Source organism: Delphinus delphis, chromosome 8 (assembly GCF_949987515.2).
Source record: "Delphinus delphis chromosome 8, mDelDel1.2, whole genome shotgun sequence".
Taxonomy (NCBI): Eukaryota; Metazoa; Chordata; class Mammalia; order Artiodactyla; family Delphinidae; genus Delphinus; species Delphinus delphis.
The window spans coordinates 99,291,493-99,312,228 of record NC_082690.1 but is presented as its reverse complement, the minus strand read 5'-3'; the positions used below and the strand labels follow the sequence as shown (position 1 = coordinate 99,312,228).

Below are 20,736 nucleotides of genomic sequence, written 5' to 3'. Positions count from 1 at the left end.
GAGCTTTTGGTGTATAGCAGACTTCCTGATATCTGAGGTAGCAAAGCAAACATCAAGTGGTTGACCAAGAGCCATCCCTTATCTAAATTTTTTTTTTAAGAAGTTGTTGGCAGTAGGAGTTTAGTAAATTAATTTATTTATTTTTGCTGTGTTGGGTCTTCGTTTCTGTGCGAGGGCTTTCTCTAGTTGTGGCAAGCGGGGGCCACTCTTTACCGCGGTGTGCGGGCCTCTCGCTATCGTGGCCTCTCTTGTTGCGGGGCACAGGCTCCAGACACACAGGTTCAGTAGTTGTGGCTCATGGGTCTAGTTGCTCCGCGGCATGTGGGATCCTCCCACACCAGGGCTCGAACCCGTGTCCCCTGCATTAGCAGGCAGATTCTCAACCACTGTGCCACCAGGGAAGCCCCCTTACCTAAGTTTTTAACAACCTGAGTACCTGTACATTTCACCCATCGGGATTCCTCTTTCCCATCTCATCTCTCTTCCACACTTTAACCCTTCTGGATCACCTAATAGAAATCCAAGTCCTTCTCTCTCTATTGTGCAGAGGAAGTTGGCTCTTGTGTGTCACTAACTCAAGTTAAGTCCCATCATTTTGCCTTTCCAGCAGCTATTAGGATACACAGCTTAAAAAAAAAAAGGATTTGCAGAGACATTGCAATTTCTCCTAAAAATTTCTCCTCTTTAGATAGCGATTGTAGTTTAAGAGGGAAATTTTTCCATCAGTTACACTTTTTTTTAATGTTCACATTTATTTCAAATGAAAAAAAAATTATTGCAGTACAGTTGATCTACAATATTGTATTAGTTTCAGGTGTACAACATAGCGATCCAAACTTTTTACAGATTATACTCCATTTAAAGTTGTTACAAAAGAAGAGCTACATTCCCTTGGCTGTACGGTACATCCTCGCAGCTTATTTATTTTATACACGGTAGTTTGTACCTCTTCATCCCCTACCTCTATTTTGCCCCTTCCCCCTTTCCCTCTCCCCACTGGTAACCACCAGTCTGTTCTCTATATCTGGGAGTCTGCTTCCGTTTTGTAATATCAGTTCCTTTGCTTTATTTTTCAGGTTCCACATGTAAGTGATATCATACAGTATTTGTCTTTCTCTATCTGACTTACTTCACGAAGCATAATACACTCCAGGTCCATCCATGTTGCTGTAAATGGCAAAATTTCATTCTTTTTATGGCTGAATATTATTCTACACCTGTTACACTTTTATTAAAGTTGTTGCCCTTATCTTATGTCACTACTACGCCATGAGCTCCTTGAGGTCAGCAAGCTGTGTCCCGTCCCTGTGGGTCTTGCTTCCTTTCCTGCAGCCCCACACCACCCGTAACCTAGCACACCCAGCAGAAACGTGCAAAGAGAAGGTGCTTAGCAACAAGTGACGGGGTGGTGGAGAGGAAAGAGCCTCATCCTCCAAAGCTCTCTGATACGTCTGCTGATTGAGGCACATATGGCGATTCAAGAAATAATTGGGGCCTTCCCTGGTGGCGCAGTGGTTGAGAGTCCACCTGCCGATGCAGGGGACACAGGTTCGTGCCCCGGTCCGGGAAGATCCCACATGCCACAGAGCGACTGGGCCTGTGAGCCATGGCCGCTGAGCTTGCGTGTCCGGAGCCTGTGCTCCGCAACGGGAGAGGCCACAGCAGTGAGAGGCCTGCGTACTGCAAAAATAAATAAATAAATAAAATAAAATAAAAAAAGAAATAATTGGTTCAGATGCTAACATTAAAAAAAAAAAAAAAGGTCATTTTGATAATCACATTCACAGTTCTCTTGAAATCTCAGATCTGGCCAAACGAGACCTTCTGCCCACAAGGCAACAATCAGAGCTCAATACGTTGCTGTCCCCTTGAGTGTGTCACATACTCTCCCGAATGCCATTGAGTGAAAGCCAGCCCGCCATACCCGCATCACTATTTACATCAGCTGCTTGTCACCAGGAGGAATGTGAATTGCCTCCACTCCTGCCCTGGAGGAAAATCTGACATGAGTCCAGTTGAAGTCTTCTAAATTTACCTGCCTTTTTTTTTTTTTTTTTTTTTAGTTTTCTGCCCCTGTCAGGTTTTCTCCTGGTCATGACATTTTTGCAATACATTATGCATTATTTTTTTATTATTTGCTCACTAGACAAGGTCAGTTTGCCCTTTCAGTTGCTCTTCTTTTGGAAATATCAGCCTAAAACAGAGCAAAGGGCAATTTTAGGTAAGCAAAAAAAAAAAGAGTTTATTTGGGAATAGCAGAGGAATTGCATTTCAGGACAAGCAACTATGGTTAAAACATAGACAAGTCCAGGGGCTTCCCTGGTGGCACAGTGGTTGAGAGTCCACCTGCGATGCAGGGGACACGGGTTCGTGACCCTGTCCAGGAGGATCCCACATGCCGCAGAGCGGCTGGGCCCGTGAGCCGTGGCCGATGAGCCTGCGCGTCCAGAGCCTGTGCTCCGCAACGGGAGAGGCCGCAGCAGTGAGAGGCCCGCGTACCGCAAAAACAAACAAACAAAAAACATAGACAAGTCCAGAGAATAAAAGAGGAGAGCATTCTTTTATAGAGGAAAGGAGAAAGTTGGGAGGGGTTGTTCTAAACAAAAATTCATTGGAGGACAATGAGAGTTCGAAGTGGCGGAGGATCTTATTGGTTGCAGACCAGGGGAGTCTGCGTTGCTGGGTAAGAGGAAATCTTCCTTCTTCCTGCTGAACTATGCAAGCTGTAATGAGTAGCATGTGCATGAAAGCCCTCCCTTCATGGCTTCCCAACTCCAATTTTGAGTTCCCCTTAACATATTCTCACACTAATGACATGCCAGGTCAACTACAGTGACAGCATAATGACTGCATTTCCTACCTGGAGCAATTAGCCCTAACCCAGACCTACTGAGTTTGTGGTTCAATTTTCAATGCACATTTTTCCAAGAGAACAGGTTGCAAAAATCAGGTCTTGGCAGTAAAGCATCATTTATTTATTCTGCATCAGTGTTAAACAAGGCTCAGCTCACCAGATTCTGCAGACTAAATGTGCACCAACGAAATGCCTTTTACCTGGAAAATAACTACAAAGGCTGGAAAGCTGGACGCATAGGCCTTATGCAGGTTACCCAAATCATACTTGGCCAAAAGAAAAGGGAGTCTTCATGTGTGGTAACCTGAGATTTTCAGGAGAAGTGGAGCGCGGGAGGTGCGGATGCAATCTCTACAGAGGCTGTGATGCTGTGAATCTTTGCATAGGTCAGACTCATGGTGTTGCAGTCATAATTTAGAAACGTGCAAATTTATGCTTAGTCCCTCATCTCCTCCTCCTCTCTTTATGCTTCTCCCTCAAGGATCTCAGGATCCTTATGTTGCCCAATCTGCTAAGCGTGTGCAAAGTTACAAATTCTTCCCCAAAACAGTCACATTCCCTCGGAATAGCTTATTTGGGGACTATGAAGGGGAACACGGTAAAAAGAAGATTCTCTCCTTTCAAATGCATGAGTAGTTAGTGGAAATAAGAGTAGTGAAATTACCAACAGAAGTGGAAAACTTCACCAGTAGAATCCTCCTTATCAATTTGGAGACCATCTTAATGGTCCCAGAGAACTCAGTGATGTTGCTGGAGCCCTGGACCATTACACGGGATGATTTTGAGTCTCCCTTCTCCCAGCTCTTCTCATTTCCTTAATGTTTCTTGGTCCTTTCTCTAGATTAATGTTTCAGCCAAAATGCTTGCCTTAGATGGTATCCAGATGCTGAGAACATTGGAGAAATCCCTGAGGGGAAAAAAACCCCTGAGTCCATGAAGGTAAAGATGGGAGCTTCTATGGGCAAGTATGAAGCTCAATCTCTATTGTGATACAGTCTGTGGGGGCCAGCATCCCCTGACTCATGCATGCCCTTTCACCTTAACCTCATAATATTCCTGGAAGGAGACACCAATATTCAAAGATTATGAATAGGGGGGCTGAGGCCTGGGAAGGATGAGCAAAGACTAGCAAATAGTAGAGCTGAGGTTGGCCTGACTCACATTTATCTGACCCTGAAACACTCCAGTCTTTCCCAGATAAGATTTCATGGCAGAGGTGATTTTTACAGGTTATCTCCTCAAATCAAACAAGCGTGCAAACTTACGTCCAAAGTTAGCTTTGATTATTCTCTCAGACATTAGGGAGGATATGCTGAGATGGTATTTGTTTGAATAGTGTGACAAATCATATCCCGGAATTTTCCAAACAACATACATATGGACATCAGCTACAGTCAGTATTCTGTGGACTAAGGGGGTCACTGGTGGAGACTTCAGAACCATTGGTTCTCATTTGCTCCTCATTCAATGCCTACTAATAGCCAGGTTCTGTGCCAAGCACTAAGGAGGTAGGCGGAGATAAGACACAGATAGGCTGTACCCTCCAGAGTCCTCTAGTCAGAGGGGACAGGGAGGGGCTTCCCTGGTGGTGGTGGTTAAGAAGCCGCCTGCCAATGCAGGGGGCACGGGTTCGAGCCCTGATCCAGGAAGATCCGACATGCCGCGGAGCATCTAAGCCTGTGCGCCACAACTACTGAGCCCACGCGCCTAGAGCCCATGCTCCACAACAAGAGAAGCCCGTGCACCGCATCGAAGAGTAGCCCCCGCTCACTGCAACTAGAGAAAGCCCGCGTGCAGCAACAAAGGCCCAACACAGCCAAAAATAAATAAATAAATTAATTAATTAAAAAGAAAAGAAGGGGACAGGGATAATAAGGAAGTAACAACACTTGTCCATCAACAGATGCATGAATAAAGAAAATGTGGGATGTATATACAATAAAATACTACTCAGCCATAAGAAAGAATGAAATATTGCCATTTGCAATGGACAGACTTGGAGGGCATTATGCTAAGTGAAATAAGTTAGACAGAGAAAGACAAATACTGTATGATATCACTTATATGTGAAATCTACAAATACAACAAACTAGTGGATACAACAAAAAGGAAACATACTCACAGATATGGAGAACAAACTAGTGGTTACCTACCACTGGGGAAAGGAAGTGCAGAGGGGCAAAACAGGGGAAAGGAATTAAGAGGTACAAACTATTATGTATAAAATAAGCTACAAGGATATATTGTACAATGCAGGGAATATAGCCAATGTATTATAACTACTCTAAATGGCATATAACCTTTAAAAACTGTGAATCACTATGTTATACACCAGTAGCTTATATAATATTGTACATCAACTATATCTCAGTATAAAAAGAAAAAGGAAATAACTATACAAATAACTATATAATTGTAACAAGAGCATGGGAGTATACATACAGGCGGCTAGGAGAACGTACAAGTGGCTCCTAATCTCCTCCAGCAGCTGGAGATCAGCACATCCTTTCCTGGGAAAGTTATTTTAAGCTGCCACCTGCAAGAGAAGTAGGGATTGCCTTTTAATTGGAGTGTTTAATATATTTACATATATTATAAGTTAATAATTATATATTAATTTAATAATTAATATATATTTAACTTGTATATATTATATATAATCCAATAATTAGATTAATCATTAAATTAATTTAATATATTAATATTAATACATTAAATATTTTAATATTTAATATAGTTACATGTCAGCATTCAAAATAAACAGAAATCAATGAAGGTATCAAACTTGAAGTCCCAGTGAGGTAGATTATTAAAGAATGCTAGAATTCACAAATTTATAGTAGATGAGAAGGACATTCCAAGGAATGTGAAGTTTTCAGGTAAAATTATACCTGTATCTATACCCATTTATCTATTTATCTGATTTATGATTTCTTTTAGACTTGTGCCCAAGATTCCTGAGGGAGCAAGGTGGGGAGACGGGGTGAGAGTGAAAAGTAAGGGAGCTGGCAGCAGAGACTCTCATGCTGCTATTAGTTTTCAAAATATCTGATCCTCACAAAATCCATGTGAGGTAGACAGGTGAGGTGATATTGTCCATCCCTACTGTACATATGTGGAAACTGAGAATCAGGGAAGTGAGGCAGCTCCTCCAATATCACACAGCTACTGGGTGAACTAAGACTTAAAGAATTAAGACTTTAAGTCAGCCTTTGGGGATCCAAAGTTCACTGCTCTTTCAACACAGTGGCTTATCCTGAGAATCTTGCTTCTCTTTCCTTCTCCTGTAGGTTTACAGTCCAACTTGGATGAGGTTATAAAAAATGTTGCCTTCACCAAATCAGTTAAGGGCAAGCATGCAGACCATCTTATTTTTGTGAATGCTGAGCTACTGCAGGAACTGTCTTCCTCTCTGCTATATTTAAAGAATTCACCTCCCAGCACTTCCAAACCCAAGGACTCATGAGTTGGATAATGAGCATACGCGGCCATTTCTTTACAGTTTAGGTGACTGTCCAATCTGGTTAGGAAAATAGAACATTTCTGTAAAGTACCTTCTGGTTTCCTACGGATTTGTACTTTAAAAAAATGAAAAATTTCCTAGGGGACATGCAGTCCCAATATTTATTGGGTGTTATATTCCTGGAAGAGCTTTGATACTTTAAAATTTCACAGGCATTATTTTTCAGATGATGAAAGCAAAGATTCTGAAGGAGATGGTATCTAAGCTGAGAAAAGAGGGGACATTTAAGAGTTGACCAGATCAAAAGGGGATGAAGAGTATTCCAAAAGAAGGAATCATATTTTTCACTTATTCATCCATTCAAGCAGCATTTATTGAGCACTTACTATGTGCTCAGGTGCTGGGGAAACAGTACTGAACAAGACAGGCAAAGGCTGTGTCACAATAATGCAGCTGCATTACAGGGAGGAGAGCTGTATACCACTGTGGTCCCTAAGTCTAAGTGGTGTTAGGAAAGACTTGAAGGATGAGTGGAAGCAAGCCAAGCAGAGAAAGATGGGGGAGAGAATGCTCTGAGCAAAGGTAATAGCAAGCAGTGTTCTAGGCCTGAAGCAAAACAGAGCTTAACATATGCACTGAACAGCAAGTACAGGATAACCTGGAGCACAGGTAGGAAGAAGGACATGGTGAGACATGAGGCTGACTAGCTAAGGAAGGAAAAAATTATATAAAGTCTTGTAAGTCATATCAAGGATGTCAGACTATGCTAAAGCTAATGGTTAATGAGAGGCTGTGGAAAGTTACTATGGAAGGTATATTAATCAAGATAGTCTGAATTATATTGCAGTGACAACTCCAAAATCTCAGTCCCTTAAAAAGACAAAGATGAGGGACTTCCCTGATGGTCCAGTGGTTAAGACTCCACGCTCCCAATGCAGGGGCCCAGGTTCGATCCCTGGTCAGCGAACTAGATCCCACATGCATGCCGCAGCTAAGAGTTCACATGCCGCAACTAAAAAATCCTGCATCCTGCAACTAAGACCCGGCACAGCCAAATAAATATATATTTAAAAAAAAAAAACAGACAAAGATGATTTCTCTCTTACTCTTGATCACTTTTGCAATTCAGATGGAGGCTCTATCCCACGTATCCCCATTCTGAAACCATTTCAAATGTAGCTGCCCACCATGGCAGAAGGGAAAATCAAAAGGATGGTATATTGTGCATTGATTCTTAGGGCTTTCTACCCAGAAGTGACACACATAATTTCTGCACTATTTATAACAGCCAAGACATGGAAGCAACCTAAATGTCCATGAACAGATGAACGGATAAAGAAGATGTGAGAGATATATATATATATATATATATATACACACACACACACACACACACACACATATACATGCCACTGTATTATACATGTATTCAATGGAATATTACTCAGCCATAAAAAAGAATGAAATAATGCCATTTGCAGCAACACGGATAGACCTAGAGATTATCATACTAAGTGAAGTATGTCAGACAAAGACAAATATTATATGATATCTCTTATATGTGAATTTATATAAGAGAATTTATATAAGAGATGTTTAAACGTTCATCCCTGGATGTTACTCGCTGCCTTGGTGAATGAATTTTGGCATTTTTGTGGGAATGAGAGGAGCCTAAGATTTATGAAGCACAGTATCCAGACCCTCCCCAACTTCTGTCTGCTGGGACCTGATGGGAATCCTGAGACCTGGACCCTGAAGGACCAAACTGAGAGCTGTGATGGAGATGCCATGCCTGAGTACCAAGAACCTTGTCCCGTATCTTCTACTCTCAGATCTAGGCTCTGAATAAACTGAGTTTTCCTATGTATGCCCGTGTGGACCACGACTTCCCAGTTATACAAAAGGTCAGCCAAAGCCTGAAATAGATGGCCATGCCCTGTACATGGCACCTGTGGAAGTGTGTGCCCTTGGAAATTTCTCCAGGAAAAGAAATGATGTCAAATAAAGACGTGGGGGGAGTTCCATGGTGGTCCAGTGGTTAGGACTTGGTGCTTTCACTGCTGTGGCTTGGGTTCGGTCACTGGTCGGGGAACTAAGATCCTGCAAGCCGCACGCCACAGCCAAAAAAATATAAAAAAGACCTGGGACTGTAGTTTAATGAATGGGTAAATAATGAAGACACTAAAGCTTCTTGCTTGCTTGTGTTTCTGGAGTGCCCAGTAGAGTGTTTTTCACATAGCTGTTGTTCAGTAAATGTTCTTTAATAAAAAAGGAAAAACGTATTTGATTAAAAGAAATATTTGCTTAATGTAATTTAAGAACCCTCTGAGCAGTTTGGATTCATGTAAAAGCAGTTTACGCAGAGTACACCGATTTCGTTGAACAAATAATATCTTGGGAACAAGACAGTGTGTGCACTGTACTTAAGCCAAGATGAGATTAAAACATCCCTGCAGGTGTAACCTGGACCCTGAGATTGAAATGTGAGATCATCAAGGAGACCAATTTCTACCATGCTTTCATGTACCACTCTAAATATTTTGAATGTGAATACTCTTTTCCTCCTTGAACCATTTCTTCTAAATGAATTCCCAGAATTCAGTGGAGATACTGAATCAAAGGCGGAGTATGAACAACGTCCTGGTTCTTATACGGATGGCCAGAATGCCCTCTGCGGGGATGGCCCGGTGAAACGTATCAGTTTTCCCGCTCCATCCTTCCGTGAACGCCACGTAGGTAGCACCAGGCTGTACAGTAAACACGTGTATGTGGGCGGCACAGGAAAGAATTGAAGGGAGACAGTGATGCCCCCGTTTACAAATACATGACATACCCTGACGTGTTGAATCAAGGAGAGGAGACGTGCAAAAATAGTTGCTCTGAAAAGTGGAAGGAAATTCTGACACATGTTACAGCGCGAATAAACCTTGAAGACATGAAGCTAAGTGAAATAAGCCAGTCACAAAAAGACAAACACTGTACGGTTCCACTTCTCTGAGGTATCTAGAGTAATCAAATTCATCCAGACAGAAAGTAGAAAGGTGTTGCCAGCGACTGGAGGGGAGGGGTGGGGGCGGGGGAATGGTGAGCTGTTTAATGAGTGCAGAGTTTCAGTTTTGCAAGAGGAAACATTCTGGAGATTGGTTACACAACACTGTGAATATAGTTAACACTACTGAACTATACAATTAGAAAAGGTAAGGTGGTAAATTTTATGTTACGTGTTTTTAACCGTAATTGAAGGAAAATAAAATTCATTATAGCTCATAAAAGAGCCTGCCAACCGATGTCTCTTGCTGTCTGCACTGCCCTCTGCTGGTCAACGATGCCCACGACGCAGGGAGGAACACTCCCGGCTTCCAGAATAAAATCAACTGCTCACCACTAGGGGGAGCCTTTTATTTTATTGCTACTTGGCTTTTAAAACTGGCAGAAGTATGCTCAGAGGGTAAAACCTCGATCGAAAGCCTGCACCATAAACCAAGAGGGTTGAAAGCCACCGCCATCCTTCACGTTTTTTCCCCTTACGCTTGCCCCTGTGGTTGTATGCCCACATCCTCTCAAAAGTTATTCCAGCCTCTATCAGATAAACCATAACCCGGTGACTTGAAAGATTAAAAGCTACGATTCCAGGAGAAGGGGGATGGGGAATAAATTAGGAGTTTGGGATTAAAATATACACAGTACTATATATAAAATAGATAACCAACAAGGACATACTGTATAGCACAGGGAACTATATTTAATATCTGTAACGACCTATAATGGAAAAGAATCTAAAAAAGAATATATATATAAAATGGAATCACTTTGCTGTACACCTGAAACTAACAAAAGATTGTAAACCAACTATATTTCAATGCAAAAAAAATTTTAATAATGAAAGTAATAAGATTAAAAAAAAATGTAAACGCTCTCAGGGGAATTTGCTGGTGGTCCAGTGGTTAGGGCTCCGCATCTTCACTGCAGGGGAACTAAGATCCCGCATGCCATGCGGCAGGGCAAAAAAAAAACCCCCAAAAACAAAAACCTCTCAGGATATCAGGATGTATCAGGATAGTGATTTTATCAGCGTAACGCACATTTGATCTACTGGCTTGCAGTGCACATCACAGATTGTTCTGACCCTTGGTGGAGTTTTCCCTAAATTGCTAGTCTCACCTAAAAAGGCCCATTGGCCGCAAAACAGGTTGAATTCATGGAATACTCTTCAGGAGGAGACCAGAAAAAAATCAAAGTTTCCACTCAGGAAGCTGAATGTGTTCCTTTCGACTCCAGCAGGGAACTAGGTGATTTCTGCTTCCCACTGTGGAAATGGGAAGGCAGTTGAGTGAGACAATGCAAAAAGCCCATAAAGGAGTGGTTTTTGAGATAAGGCTTGAAAGTTCATATTTGGTTGACTACTGCTGTGTAACTAGCCACCACAAAATTTACTGGCTTCAAACAATAATTCTTTATCATTCACTCTTCTGTGCTTTGACTGGGTTCAACCGGGCACTTTTTCCTTCCATGGGAGGTTGGCTGGGAGCTCCTACATAGCCTCCATGGAGACGGCACGAAGGCTGAGCTAAACCAGGACACTGGCAGAGCAGGCCGTGCATCTCTCCAAATAGTCACATGGTCTCTCCCTCTCTGTATGGCCTCTCCAGGAGAATAGCTGGATGGTTCAGGGCTCTCAGGAGTGCAGGTTTCCGGGTCTTACATTTAGGCCCTAGTGAGGACACAGCTAACTGTCTGCCACATTGAATTAGTTAAAATGAGTCACAGGGCCAGCCCAGATTCACTGTGGGATAGGACCTCACAGGGGCATGAATCCTGGGAGGGGTGGTTAATTGGGGACCATCACTGGAGACTGGTTACAATAACGGTGAGAAAAAGATGCTGAGATATAGAAGGATGAGCAGAGAGAAGAGCCTGGATAAAAGCACAAAGTATCTAAAGACACAAAAGAATGGGCTAAAGTGTATGGTTTGTAAAAAAGAGTCAGTGGACAATTGGTTTGTAAGTGAGGCAACAGTCAGACTACTGGGGACCTTGTACGTTAGGCTCAGCAATTTGGACTTCATTTTGTCCAGTAGTTCTCAAATCCAACTGTGCCATAGAATCTCCTGGGGTCCAGGGAATGCCAGCTCCCCAAATACCATCAAAAAATAATCAGCTGATGAGACAGGGAGGACTCCATCTCAGCAGAGGTTTGGCAGTGTCTCAGAGAGGGAAAGGCAAGGCTAGAATTAGTGAGAACTGGAAGTTTGGTTTACGGCAGGTCCCTCAATGGAGAGGGAGGGTTGTCTTGACTAGGACTGGGTAGAGATCACAACACAACAGTCTAAGGCAGGCAGCAAAAGCAAGACAAGGCAAAGGAGTTGTGCTTTCCTTGAGGCGTTGATGGATATTCTGAAAAGAATAATTAGGCCACTTGTCTAGGCAAGAATCACCTGGTATAGTAAAATTATGCTAATGAACAGATTGGAATACTAGGTTAACATGAAGAGTAAGCTCTGTGGAGTACAGGTAGTTTGTGTCTCAGAACTTTGTCAAAATACAGATTCTCAGAACTCATCTTCAGAAGTTCCTGTTCAGTGGAACCCAAGAACCTTTATGTTTAACAGGCTTCGTTGGGAATCAATGCTATAAGCTGACGGGTAGCAGGGCGGACTGTCCCCAAATATGCTGCTTTGGTATATTGCTTATTTCAAGCTAAAGGCATTTGGAAAACAGCAAATGCAGGAAGAGGCTTTCTCTGAACTTTCCTTATCTGTCTAAAGAGAAATCTTCCAAAAGGAACTCAATTGTCATAAACCCCCCTCCCCAGGAGCTCAGCATCCAGGGAAGATGTACTACTCAGCACAGGAGAGGAGACTACAGGTCAACACCAGAACCAGATGAACTTTATCACAATCACACCTCCCATCTGTCTTCTAAGGACCCATTCATCTTTCCTAAAAATCACTTGTTCTCCCTCAAGAGGCCTTTGTGGCCACCTCTTCTTTTCCTATTAAAAGGATATTTAAGCCTAAATTCTAAAGCCAACCTCTCTGAGCTATTCATTTCCCCCTGGGTGTCTCCCATGTATACATGAGGTAGACATATTATAAACCTGGTTTTCTCTGGTTAATCTGTCTTTTATTACAGGGGGTCTCAGTCAAGAACTCAGAGAGGTGGAGGGACATTATTTTTCCTGCTCTACAAAGCCGTGAAGCACTGTAGGTTAAGATACAACGACGGCATAAACAGGTTAATTCAGTGACGCTGGTCAGGGTTTTCTAGAGTCTGTATCCACTGCCAGCTTTCCTCATCTCTTCGATGATTCTGGATCTTCTCCAAGCTAAGCTGCAGAGAATACGTGTATCCATCACCAGGTGAGGCAGACCCGGGAAAAATCCACGAGGAAAAGTATCACAGGAAAGGCAGGGGTTGTGCAGGAAGCAAGGATTCCCAGGTGTCTTTGGAAGGAGGGGAGGAGTGGGGACTGGAAGTTTCTTTATCCTACAAGTCCCTTGGTCAGATGACTCTTAGGCGTCGATGGCAGAGTGAGGGTGGGTTTCCACACAGAGGCGACAGGAGTCACTTAGAAGTTTAACCCAGAGTCCCCATCAGCTTGAATTCAGGATGATTGAGTCCTTAAGACTGCAATTTAGGACCCCTGGGCTGCCCCTGACATTGAACACACCAGACTAAAAGTCCCCCAGACTTTTCAGCCTCTCTCGCCCTTAATCGGCATAATCTTGGTTAAATCACTGCGTTCCTCTCCTCCCCCTCACATTCACAGATGTTTACAGAAAAGAAGTTCAAGGAGATTAAGTCACTCATTGAAGATCCCAGAGCCACTAAGTGCCACGCTCTATCCCAAATCCAGTTCTGCCAATCTCCAGCTAACTTCCCCCTCTGCTTCTTTATCATTATTGCCTCTTTCCCTTTGACAGGCAGCATGATTTTTTTCAAGCAGCATGATTACTTGGTCCTTGTCCTTATTTGAAAAATATATACGCAGATAATGCTGCAGTTAATAATGTTGTGATTCTGTTGAAAGGAGTTTCTTCCTCTGTGTTGTTATTTAGGACCACTTTGCATCCTCCTTCATCCATTCATTCATTCATGTATTCCCTTCTCAAATAAGCGTCTAGAAACAAGTAGGGTGTGGAATGAGACTGAAATCAAACAGGACTCTGGAGCTCTCCTGGGTACAAAAGCCCCTCAATGTCTCCTGATTCTTGTTTGTAGGAAAAAAAATAAAAACAAGTTTTGAGTCTTCTAGGCCTTCCCCAAGTTCCAAAGAGCAGGCTCAGCAGTTAATAGGCTAATATAGTCACAAGACTCCTAGTTCCTCCTGAAAGGCTATAGATAACAATCTGATACACACCTCTCAGTTCTTCTACAGAAACTAAGATTCACCCACCCAGGTGGATGATAGTGACCACCTGCTGACCACAAGCATGTAGACCCCAGACTAGCTGGAACCAGAAGGTTGAGACTCCGGAGACATCACCCTGTTACTTCACCACCAACCAATCAGAAGAAAGTCACACAACGTGAAGCCCTCATTCCAAATTCCGCCTTTAATTCTTCCCCCAAGACTATTGGGGAGTTCAGGTCTTTTGAGCAGCTCGCTGCCCATTCTCCTTGTTTGGCATCCTGCAATAAACCTTCCTGCACTCCAAATTCCTCACTGGTGTCGGGCACACAAACTTGGTTTCGACCATAAGACCCCTACATGCAGGGGCCAATATTTAGCCAGTAACCCCAGGAAGGCCACTTGCAGCTAGTGTCCGTTCTGACTGGCTTCACCGGCAACTTGCAGGGTGTTAAATATTTGGACTGTTTTCTCTGCCTATCTGCCAGGGTAATTGCATGTGTGTCCCCTAGGACTCTCAACTGGAATTGGCACTGCCTCGGGCTGTGAAGCAGGGTGGGGCCTGGACCGAGCCTGGTTGTCAGGACACAGGGACTCAGATCTGGCCCTGCTACAGTCCTGGCGCACCACACGTTCCCTGGGAATCCATTTCTCCACAGTAAAATCAACATACGGCCTGGTACCACTTTCGCAGAAGAAAACAGTATGTGTCCATGAGCCTGGGTTCACACAAGGAGACATGTCTGGAAGGATATATGCCCACCTGATCACAGTGGTTATTTGTGGGGAATAGAACTGGGTGAAGGAGGACCTTTTCACTTTATCTAATCTCTTGACTCTTCATTTTCCATAACAATCATTTGTTGTGATTTTTAAAAGTGAATAGCTAGAAAAGTCCTAGTTGTTCCTGTTTTGCAGGAAGTCACACTTTTTATCCCTGGTCCCACGGGGGCCTTGACGTCTGACTCAAGGCTGTCCTGCCTGTGTGTTCCTTACGCTGCCTCTGAACAACCGGGGGATGTGAGGGCTGAGCACCGTTTGACCCTCTTAGTCCCCGTGTCTCGGCCAAGGCTGCCCAGGGCTGGTAACAAAACATCGTCACGATTTTCCTCGCCCTCCTCTTGCTGGCATCTGATCCACGTCAGCAAAGGCTTAGCCACCATTCAACCAAAGCATGCTTATCTTCTCTTGTATCCACTGCCATAAAACACCCACAAACCTGCCCAAGGTCCTGGGAAAGAGCTATCACCCAACGTGATACATTTCCAGTTGCTTTGAATTTATGACTTGAGGTGTTTGTTCCTAAGTCACAAGCGCGGAATGTGGGAAAGCAGTGTGATTACTTGTCCCTGTCATAGGAAGATACACTGGGGGGGGGGGGGAAGCTTTACTGCTTTCCCAGAGAACGGGAATTTGCTTCTCTAGCAAATTCTCCATCCTAAACTACCTTAGGATAAATAAATGACACTTTTTGATCAAAGAATTGCAAACATAGAGATCAGAGGGAACCACACGGTGGTAGAAAGAGCACTAGACTTTGGATTCAGACCAACTTGGGTGCGAATTCAGACCTTAAACAAGTCACTTAACCCATTTCACTGAATGAACACCCTATTTTGTGCCAGGCAACTTGCTGGGCATCTTACATCCAATAGCTCAAGCCTGAAGAGCTTTGTATTGCTTTCATCATGTAACAGAGGAGGGAAGTGGGACTCAGAGAAGAAAGCCACGCTAGTGGGAGGGCTCAGCTGCTGCGATGACGGAGCCCAGACTCCAGTTCAGATCTTGAGATGTCAAGGCCAGTACCTATTCTTCCAGAAATTACTGTCTCTCCCATACACGATGGGGAGAAAAGACCTCTGCCCCAACCACACCACTGCAAACAGGTGTAACCAGGAGTGATACCACAGGGTTCAGTGATCCCACATGCCCTTTCCAGGAGCCTTCTTTTTTTTTTTTTTTTTTTTTTTTTTTTGCGGTAAGCGGTCCTCTCACTGTTGTGGCCTCTCCCGTTGCGGAGCACAGGCTCCGGACGCGCAGGCTCAGCGGCCATGGCTCACGGGCCCAGCCACTTCGCGGCATGTGGGATCTTCCCGGACTGGGGCACGAACCCGTGTCCCCTGCAACGGCAGGCAGGCTCTCAACCAGTGCGCCACCAGGGAAACCCCCAGGAGCCTTCTTGAACCCCAAAAGCCCTAGGAGAGACAAAAATCAAGAAGACCCTGACACTGAATAGGAAGAAGAAGCCCTGAGCCCAGATCAGTGGATGGAAACTGTGCTTTGGCATCAGATGAACCTGGATTCGAATGCTGCCTCCCCTGGGTACCTAACTGTGACACTGGGTACTTTCCCTGACTTCTCTGGGCCTGTTTCCTAATGTGTAAAAAGAGACTGGTGAGATCTTAGAATGGGATTATAAAGCACCAGCTCAGGGTGTCATTTAGAGCAGCTGCTGATCGCGGGGGGACAGGGGCCCTAGAGAGCTCCAAGCAGATGGAAGAGGAGGAAAATTCTTGGGCCCTGGACTGTTTGTGAAGTGTGCTAAGCCCCCTTGAGAAGCTCTGTCCTACGCATATGTCAGGGCTGTGGAACACTGGCACAGCCATACTTGATTTTTTTTTTTTTTAGAGCTGCCCTGAACCTGCTCTAGTCCAGAAAGGGGCTCTTTTCTGTAATATCTGCTGAAGGCCCACAAAGAAATCAGCCTGGAGTGAATGTGACCTCCTAGACACAGTGCCCACAGGTCAACTGGGGAAAGGCCCCGTTTTCCTGGGCTACTTCCTCACCGAGGCTGAACTTGACACTTGGAATAATAGGACCCTAACTGCGTCCAGTGGCCAAGAGAGAGGTGGAGACTGAAATACCAGGTATTCAACAGATGAGGTTGGATTTCCTTCGCAGAGATGAATTCAAGAGGGCCTTCGGGCAATTCGCCACTCTAATTTACTCTTACCGGACCCAAAGCCTGGAATTAGCTTCACTCCCCTTGGTGCTTCTGATAGGAGACCTGCCTGCCATTCTTTCCTCTGAAGACTTCAGGAGAGGAACCTGGGAGGGGCTTGAGGTGGGCTGAGTCACTGCCTTGAGGCTTAATTAGCATCAGCTCCCAGGCTGAGAATTCCCCCTCTGCGACCCCAACCCTGGAGGAGCTAAGGCGCAGCAGGCTGCCCAGGCGAAGCTCTCCTCCAGCCATGGCCCTGTGCCTTACCTTGCGCCCTTGCTGGTCCTCCTCTTGGCCAGGTGCGGTGTGATGGGGGAACAGAGGGCGCCGGGCTTCCAAGGCTGCAGGCAGACCCTGAATGTGTCCGTGCTGGGGGCGCTGCCAGGAGGCGGCTGGGACAACCTGCGCAACGTCGAGCTGGGGCAGGTGCTCAGGAGAGACTATTTGCAGTGCCTCACCACCGAGGACGGCGAGTACCTCATCCCAGACCGCGTGCAGGTGGTCCCGCGGCGGGAGAGTATCGTGGAGACCCGCACGGAGCTCATCGACCACCGGGTCAACGACACTGACACCTGGGCCGCCTCCATCAACGCTGAGCTCTCCTTCCTCCCCGACCTCAATGGTAAGCTCTCCGTGGACTGCCGGAACGTCAGGAAGTACAGCCTGGAGTACCAGACGGTCACAATCAGGGTGCAGATCCGCCATGTTATCTACTCTGTGAAGGCCCCGGAGAACCCCGACTTCCAGCCCGACTTCCTGCGACATCTGCTGACCCTCAGCGACCATCTGGAGAACAACCAGACCCGGGAGGCCAAATACCTGGCGGAGATGCTTGTGCTTAGGTACGGCACGCACGTTCTCACCGACGTGGAGGCCGGGGCTGCCTTGGTGCAGGAATACCAGGTGAGGCGGGAGCTGGTGGACAGCGAAGCCCGAGACAAGATCAACATCACGTTCGCCGCCTCGGCCTTGTTCTTCCACGCGGTCAACGCTGGGGATGGGGTTTCCTGCAGGTGCAGAGCCGGCTTCTCCAGAACCTCGGGCGGAACCCGGTGGCCTCCAAGATGCACAGCCACGGTGGCGTGCCCTTCTACCCGGGCATCACCCTACCGAAGTGGCAGGAGGGCATCGGCAACCGGCTGGCGGCCATCGGTAGGTCGGGCCCGCCCCTGCCGGTGCTGCTCCAGCTGGAGACGCTGCCCGAGCTCCCAGAGGCCCGGGTGGCGGCCGCGCGTGCGCTGGGGGGCGGCCGCGCGTGCGCTGGGCCATCCACCGCTACTACGCGGTCAACACGCGTCCCGGATGCTTGAAGCTTGGGGCTCCCGTCTTCGACCCCCAGGCCAATGTGGACGATGGTTCTCGCGGAGGCCGCTGCCGCGCCAACTTCAGCTTCGGCGGTGTCTTCCAGGAATGCGAGGCCGTGTCCGGGCGGCGTGCCGATCACCTCTGCCGGGCCTATCACATCCCGAACCCGCTCACCGGCAAAGCCTCTTGCCCGGCCAACTACACGGCCTGCGCCCGGAGCGGCGGGCTGAAGACGTGGAGCGAGGCCGGTCCTGAGTGCCGGCAGCACTGCCGAAGGTGCCGGCTCTTCTTCCGATGCTGCTCGACGGTGTGCGCTATCCATGAGCATCGGAATGCCGTGCGCCTGGCTGCCTCCTGGTGCGCGCCCTCGGGGGCCTCCCTGCCCACCACTGCGGGCCTCCTCTTTGGAGGCCTGTATAGCCCAGGCAACCCAAACCCGCTCACTGGGTCCCAGGCTTGCCCCTCCCACTTCTACCCACTGACACTCTTTGGCGACCACAAGGTCTGTGTCAGTAGCGACTCAGAGCTGGGTACAGCCCAGGCAGTCCCCTTTGGGGGTTTCTTCAGCTGCCAGGCGGGCAACCCCTTGGCTGGCCTTGTGAAGGGCCAGAGCCCTGGGCTCATGAAGGAGGTGTTCTACCAGGACAGCCCCACGGATTTCCCCATGAAATGCCCAGCAGGGTACAGCCAACACCAGGCTTACCTCAGCCATGGCTGCCAAATCCTCTGCTGCCTCAGGGCTGGGGTCCTCTTGGACCAGCAGCAGGCAGCTGTTCGGATGCCCCCATTTATTCCCCATCCCCCGTTGCTCGACAGAAGCAGCACCCCCAGGCTGTCTGTCCTGGTTGACTCCAGTGGTCAGCGGGGCTGGGCGAGGCTGCAAGGCTCTGACCGCTGGCAGCGGCCAATATTAATGACCCATGCCTGTCTGCCAAGCTCTTGAGCCAGGCTGGCTGGGGACCCAGCGTGGGGGCCATTGTTGGCTTCTGGGTGGATGCCACGGTGGCCTTGGTGGCTCTTGCTCTGGGGGTAAGCTGTGGCTTCGGGTTCTATAAGAAAGGGGCTTACAGGAGACTGCAGGAAGCCATCCTGACAGAGGAACAGAGGGCCTATGGGGCCACAGAAACCACTGAGAGCCCAGCTCAGTCTGAATGCATACAGAACGACAAGAATTCTGTCTCGACTTTAACAAAACAGGACTGCTGCATCATTGCTAGTCAGAGCTCTAGCCCCTTCTGTTTCTTCTACTGCCTAGGTAAAAAGATGTAAGATACCTAATCATAGAACTGGCCCCACTTCCTGAAGTTACCAGGACTAAACTGTACTTCCTCAAGCCTGCCTTCAAATCACCTAGCCCAAGCTCAAGTCCTGTAGCAACCTCTCCCTAATGCCCTCTTGCTGAGAGGCGCCCCATTCTCCTTGGTGTGCTCCCATGTTGGGCGCCTCCCTTGTTGCAAGGAGCCAATAAACCCAACTTTGTTCAAATACAGCTCTATTCCTGGTGTTCTCTGCTGGAGGGGTGGGCGAACAGGGGAGACAGTATCAGCATTGACCCCAGGACATATTATGTAGCTTTGAAGTTAGAATTTTTTTTTTTTGTAACTGTTATAAAATTCATTCTGTCCATTTGTTTTCCCAGAATCATTGCCTTGAACCCAAAAAGTTTCCTCTTGGGCTTGGTTTAACTCAGAGGGTCTTTTTGTTTTTTGTTTTCCAAATAGGACCTGACCTACTTGTGGATGATGAAATGAATTAAGTTGTAATCAGCAAAATTTTTTTAATGACAGCAAAAAGTACATTGCATGAAACAGCTATAATAATTATTTTGTGAAATAGGTTAATCACATAAAATTGCCCATATCCAATATTTTTTTTTTTTTTTTGGCCACGCCACGCAGCTTGCGGGATCTTAGTTCCCCAACCAGGGATTGAACCCTCAGCAGTGAAAGCACGGAGTTGTAACCACTAACCACTGGACTGCCAGGGAATTCCCTCCAATCATTTTTGATTCACCAAAAAATGTCAGTTTTGTATGGTTTATATGGGATCACAATGTAAGATGTGATACAAACTATCAAGATATGATCACAGTCAAAACACTGGAAAGTCAAGGGAAAACTCTTCCACTCTTCCATTTCATTCTATGTTCCATGAAACTTAGCTTTGGAAAACTAGAGTCGTCACCCCCAATGGAAGAGTTTTCCCTTTGGAGATCCTGTTTCTCTCAAGTACACCAGAGTACATTTTCATTCTTTAACCCAAGACTGCAGTCTCTTGGGACCAGTGTTCAGTTTTGCAACGTTCCTAGAACACAAGCCTCATCGCAATTTAAGCCCAGAGTGTGGGTCAGTAGTTGTCACAAGGACAAACAGGGTGTCACATTAAACCCTAACCTTGGAACCACAGGGCATGCAGGACCTAACCCAAATGGGCCCCTCATGTGTGAATTTTAGAGCCAATTCCAAAGGTACCTGGAGAGACCCTAGGGAGCCGGCAAGTGTGGCCTCACGGGGTTGACAAGACCCATTTCCATGACCTGAGTGACCTAAGTGAGTCATTTTTCTTCTTGGTGTTTCATCTACTCTGGCTACAAATTGGAATATATCACGATCTTGATGAGATAGTGCAAACTCTGAGTCCTGAGAGGAAGAGGCAGTTGAAATCCAAATAACTCTAGATGTTTGAGATCATTTCTCCTACTGGTCTGATACGGGCACATTGGAGCCGACTGTGAGCTAAGAACTGACCGACTAGTGGCTCTCCTGAGCCTTCTCCGGACTCGTGGTCACTACCATTGGTAGAGACTTTTTCTGTTTTCCACA

General features: G+C 46.3%; 1 protein-coding gene across 1 annotated transcript; it reads left to right on the top strand.

The window, feature by feature from the left end:
* The first annotated feature begins 16,918 nt into the window (after positions 1-16,918).
* Positions 16,919-18,857, top strand: LOC132430316 (macrophage-expressed gene 1 protein-like). The gene is made up of 3 exons (XM_060019706.1): positions 16,919-17,512; positions 17,623-17,829; positions 17,922-18,857. Exons 1-3 carry the CDS (start codon positions 16,919-16,921, stop codon positions 18,855-18,857), a joined length of 1,737 nt encoding a protein of 578 aa, XP_059875689.1.
* The last annotated feature ends 1,879 nt before the right edge of the window (positions 18,858-20,736 follow it).

What these genes read in the sequence shown, in the direction of transcription:
- LOC132430316 (XM_060019706.1), top strand. Translation starts at nt 16,919, where the DNA reads ATGGGGGAACAGAGGGCGCCGGGCTTCCAAGGCTGCAGGCAGACCCTG. An exon ending in CCTTGGTGCAGGAATACCAG is followed by an intron (nt 17,513 to 17,622) that starts GTGAGGCGGGAG and finishes GGTTTCCTGCAG; the next exon opens with GTGCAGAGCCGGCTTCTCCA. An exon ending in CCGAGCTCCCAGAGGCCCGG is followed by an intron (nt 17,830 to 17,921) that starts GTGGCGGCCGCG and finishes GGATGCTTGAAG; the next exon opens with CTTGGGGCTCCCGTCTTCGA.